Below are 5492 nucleotides of genomic sequence, written 5' to 3'. Positions count from 1 at the left end.
TTTGTTTTCCAGTTCGTGTTCTTTCCTTCTTTAATGTTTGGCAATTTCATATGTTTTTGTTATAACTTTCTTTCTTCTTCTTCAGTGCAGTCGTTTCCATATTAACGCTAGAACAGACCGCTGCATAGGATAATAGGTTCCGTTGCGTAACAACGGATGAAACCGGAAAGTATACTTCCATGGAAACGCGAGTGTCACGGGGTCACGAGTATCACAAGAGATTCCGAGTGAAATCAAAGCAGAAACAGCTTCGATTTATTTTCATTTTGATTTAATTATTTCATGTTATATTGCGTTGGAATTGGGCTGTGTCGATTGATCTGCGTTTGAATTGAAATATTTCGTCAGTATTCTTTATTTTTTTGTTTCTTCTTTGTTTTCCAGTTCGTGTTCTTTCCTTTTTTTAATGTTTTGCAATTATTTATGTGTTTAAGATAAGACATTGTATAAATATCTATATATATGCAATAACTTTCTTTCTTCTTCTTCGGTGCAATCGATCTGCTTTAGTTCATCCAAATAATGCCTCGCAGAAGATCCAACTTAGGTCGTCGTATTCGCGGAGCGGAAGCAATGCGTCGAGTTAATTTCAAATCAAACTGGGGAAGAACGGGCAGACTGAGCCACAGCAAGGCGTGGCCGGGCACAGCTAGTATATATATATATATACATGTGTGTGTTTTTCTAATTTAGTATTTACCCAAGTTCGCAAACCCTGTCGAATCTTGGTAGCAGGGAGACCAACCGTAAATGCATCCACTAACTCACTAACTAACTAGCTAATTAACTAACTCCATGTAGCCGAGTCCTTCTCGAGAAGAATTCCCCCAAAGTTTATGGAAATCGAAGGTTCATTACTACGTTCTAAAGACCTTTTTATTGTTCCATATACTTACCCATTTATTTAATCCCTACCATACAATCCTATTTCTCAAAGACCCAGTTTATTATTGTCCCACTTACGTCTTCCTAATTGTCTCTTTCCTTCTGGCTTTCCCAACTAAATCCTTAATCCATCCGACGCAAGCTTCTTCTGTTTGATCTTAAGCCTTTAAAACCCGGTGGTTACTATATGTACCACCTGCCTTAACACACTAAAACCCTGCATTCTGCCCACAGAGTGTATCTGTGTGTTCCGTATGGTTCTCACAGTAAACAGCGACTGTTTCCTTAATCAACATTAACCGGTTGGGCTCTGTAGTGGTGACGTAATAGTTTCCTGTGAGGTATGGCCTGGAATCATATATACTTAGAAGAAATTCAGCCTTTAAAATATTAATCTATTTCATATAATTCTTGATTCTGATACAAAGCCGCCAATTAACTTGTGTTGGTGACATAATTTCGCTAAAATGATCTCGAAACTAAACATCGACCGACGATAACTTGCATTGTCATTATCCCTTCTGCCTGAATCTTTTTGTTTCTTGGTCTCTTTAGTCCACCCTAAATGAATTTCAGTGTTTTTGTTGTTATTATTATTATTATTATTATTATTATTATTATTATTGTTAATGATACTCTTAATATTACTTGTGCATATGTGGTCTTATTTCATTGATAACGTTAACTTTAATTTTTCTTGGCATTATTATTAATCTATTGCCATTGTGTAGACTCTCAAATTTTGTATTTGTTTTAAATTATTTTTATGTAATTCTATGTACTCATGCTAACCTTTTACTTGCCCTCTATGCTCTTAAATTGTACGTAAATAAACATGAATTGAATTGAATTAGGATGTTGAGCTGCCACAGGAATAAATAAGAATTAATTGGCTTATTATTATTATTATTATTATTATTATTAACTTCTATGTGTGTATGTATGTGTATTGTCCTTTCTCACCACATAATGGAATAACCATTCTAAATGTACTTATTTTATTTTCTCACCTGTTAATGTTAACTTTAATTTTTCTTGGAATTATTATTAATTTAATGCCATTATATAGACTGTCTTATTTAATTTTGTCTTTTAGTTATATCTGTATTTCTATGCGCTCGTGCCAACTTTGTTATTGGCCTCTGTGCTGTTAAGTTTGCATGTAAATAAACACGAAATGAATTATTACTATTTTACTGCAATTGGGTGTTCACCAGGTGGCAGTAGACCTTACACTGATACAGACAAGGGAGGAGTATAACATAAGGACCTAATCACTAAGTAACCCCTGCTTCTCATACATGAAGCATTAACCAGCCGCTAATGGAATATAGCTAGCAACAGGCCACTGCCATGATCTCTCTGCTTCATTTATAATTCATTCTCTCATTTCGTCACCTTTGCGACTTCGGGTTTGAGGCTTTGACGCCAATTTGCATGCAATAAAGTCTTCTCAGGCGATCAACCATGTTAATAAGCAGTTCGTGTCCGATGTTTCGGAGAGTATTTCTGCCTCTAAAATCAGGGATTTTTATAACCGTCAAGGCCGTACATTGTATTTATTTGGAAATGAATACTATTAGTATTGATTCTGAAAGCTAATTTGATAATAATTTTCGCAAATAGGGGTTATTCTTGACTAATTTAAGTGGTACGAGCCGAACAAGTACTCAATAGCTACTTCGAAATCGGGAAACATCTCACCAGTTGCTTAGAGACACAGTAAAACCAAGGAACCTGGTCGGGCCTGGTAAATGAATGCAGGTCCTCGCCAGCATAGTCATTCTTGGTTCCGAGTATCGTAGGACTCATCACTATATTTTACTCCCTCAGAACTGTGGGAACCGTGGGACCATACTTTACTGCGAAATCGCGGTGCAACAAACCTCTCCTCTCGTCGAAGAACAGACCCCATTCACAAGAAAACCTCTGTCGAAATGCTTTGTATTTTTACAACATAGTATTATCTCCTTATAGAGTAAGTAAGTAAAGGTATCTCTGTACCAGGCCGTTGAGGCTCCCACATTTTCTAGACAGTCAACACAAAGATGGCGGTAAGGTTGTCAGCCTTACGCTCCGGCCGCCCTTTACCCCCAAGAATATTCCTGGTACTCATTCCTGCTTATCTCCTTATAGTCTACCAAATGTTCCGGCTATAATGCAACAATCAATATCACAGTGATATTAGTATTATCTCGATTATCCTAGCGCGTACCGCTGAGATAACAGTGAATTCATTGCCCGAGAAGACTTCATCTCGAAACTTCTGCTACTGATAACCGTGATTCTAGCGTTAACGTACCGATGTGTTCTTGAGGCAGCCAAGTCCCTGCTCCTCGACTGAGTACATGACCAGGACCATGAGTAGAGTTAGCAGTCCGGCCAGCAGAGGGAGCGCGTGTCGGCAGAAAGTTCTGCAGCGTGTGGTGCCCTGGGTCAGCTTCTTCACGGCCACGAGGCGGGACAGGTCTTCGGGAGACACCGCCAGCTTCTGGGCAGTTCTCAGGATTGCGCCGAGCCTGCGTTCCGCCTCCTTCATATTTCCTGCACTGTTGCCGTTGTTGTTGTTGTTGTTATTGTTGTGGTGGTGTCTGTGGTTGGAATGTGTGTGCCCCTTCATCTTGACAGTCTCAATCTCGAGTAATGTAATATAATCCTTGAACACTGTCCTGTTACCACTTGTGCCTCGAGATAAAATTCACTGAATTTAATGTGTCTGTTAATTCACTGAAATATCGATAATGCACGTGCCTAATCTCTTCATACTTTAAATGTAAATTAATTGTATATTTTGAGGATCTTCCTGTTGCCTTCAGAATTTTGGTTAATATCTGTATACTTTTTTCAGAGCTATTCAGTATCAAATTTATATTTTTGAAGAAAATATCAACACTCGAATTTTTCTGATTTCGGATATCAAACACAGCAGCCGTTTTACTTGTTCAGTTTCGGCGTCTAGTTCCATACAAGAGCGAGCTTGAAATAAAATTTAGTTCATTCGTAATGCTGTCCTTATTTCACTAATTTCAATCCATATTTGTTAGAGTAAATCAAAATAATATTTGCGTCTAAATTCCAGTATCTTGAACTTACTTCCTTCGTTCAAAGTGTCAAGTAAATTCAATCAATATTATAATTTCTAACAAATATACTGCAAAAATCTCTTGACTTTCTAATTGTTTCACATATATATATATCAGCTTACACACAAACACATAGCCTCTTATATATCAAGACTTTAAACAGTGTGGTATACACACCAGAATGCAATTGTTCGAAACTTCCTTTCACAGGTTTTTATAGACGGTTTCATAAACATATGATTTTTATTTCACTTTGAATCTGCTCTTGTATCACACAAACTTCATGTTTTCAGACGACCTGTTCAAATTAATTACCTTATAGTGATGCATGAAAATTAGCTCTTATAAAATTAGAGATTCAGTTTTTTGATAACCATATATCAAACTTCACTTTATGCAAGTCAGTTTCAATTTTCTTTTAAGTCACACGTTGAGGCACAAGAAGTCCATACTATACAAAGACTCATGAATGCGCTAACACCAAGTTCCTCCATTATAACCACTATAAAAGGACTGCAAAATATAAAACTTCGGATAGTAACTATTTGTGTTTATAAGAAGAAAAATTACTTCCTTCAGGCAAATGACACAAGTCCTGTTGACTGACAACTTTGTCCCATCGATTCAACCACAAAAGTTTGTTGTGAAGAAACAAATTTCTTCTGTCACAAGATATCTTGAGGTTTGTTTAAAACTTATTTACCAAATATTCACGCTTTTTACAGATCAAAGTAAAGGCGTTTGGTTTGTATCAATCCTATTTGTGTTACGAGCATTATACAAAACTACAGCTGTCAAAAGGTGGCTAGGTAACAGTTATTATTTAAGTAGTATGCCGGAAAGTTCTCTCACAACTTCTTCTATAAAAGCTTTTCAATTATCTAAACTAAAATGCTTTAAAACTCACAGAATAATTTATGGAAAGAAATATAAAGACGACGCTAGTACCCCGAGATATTTAAACAAACTTTCTTCTAGTTACTTTTAATACTGTTCACTGTACATTAATTTCTTCGCTGAACTTTGGTTGATGAAGTAGACTTGGCTGCTGGTAAACTTATGTAGAGACTCCACTCGGAGAGAAATCTTCCGACGGCATTGCGTACCGGTCTGTGACTGCCTTCTAATAGCACACCAACTCTCTCTGCGGCTCTGTTCTCCGTACACGCATGCGCAAGTCTCCGTGTACTCCCTCTCCCTGCCTCACATGCTCCACGGCCAATCACTCATCCTTCTCCAACGGGGTTTCGGGTTACTTCTCTTACGTAACAGGAACTTGGTGATTCCCCGAACATCTTGGCGGATCGAATTCGGGATGAGTATTTCTTGATTGACACCGTAAATTCTAACGCAATTTACAGATTTTAACATTATGTGAAAATAATGGACAGCTTTTGCAAGATGGCATATCTAAAAATATGAATATGGTATTCAACAGGAGTTGCTGAGGAAAATTAGGAAAAACACAGCAAAATGTGTACGAAATATTGTTTAAAAATCAATAACAAAAACAAGACGGCTTTC

The 5492-nt window shown here is 37.2% G+C and overlaps 1 protein-coding gene across 1 annotated transcript in view; it reads right to left on the bottom strand.

The window, feature by feature from the left end:
• Positions 1-5075, bottom strand: part of LOC111866035 (xylanolytic transcriptional activator xlnR-like) — a 38759-nt gene extending 33684 nt beyond the window's left edge. The window contains exon 1 of the mRNA XM_023854544.2: positions 3188-5075. Within this exon, the coding sequence (XP_023710312.1) occupies positions 3188-3505 (318 nt within the window). The 5' untranslated portion in view covers positions 3506-5075. The remainder of the gene's footprint in view (positions 1-3187) is intronic.
• Between the last annotated feature and the right edge of the window lie 417 nt (positions 5076-5492).

Source organism: Cryptotermes secundus, unplaced genomic scaffold (genome assembly GCF_002891405.2).
Source record: "Cryptotermes secundus unplaced genomic scaffold, Csec_1.0 scaffold163, whole genome shotgun sequence".
Taxonomy (NCBI): domain Eukaryota; kingdom Metazoa; phylum Arthropoda; class Insecta; order Blattodea; family Kalotermitidae; genus Cryptotermes; species Cryptotermes secundus.
The sequence above is the reverse complement of the archived record's forward strand: the minus strand, read 5'-3'. Positions and strand labels throughout refer to the sequence as shown.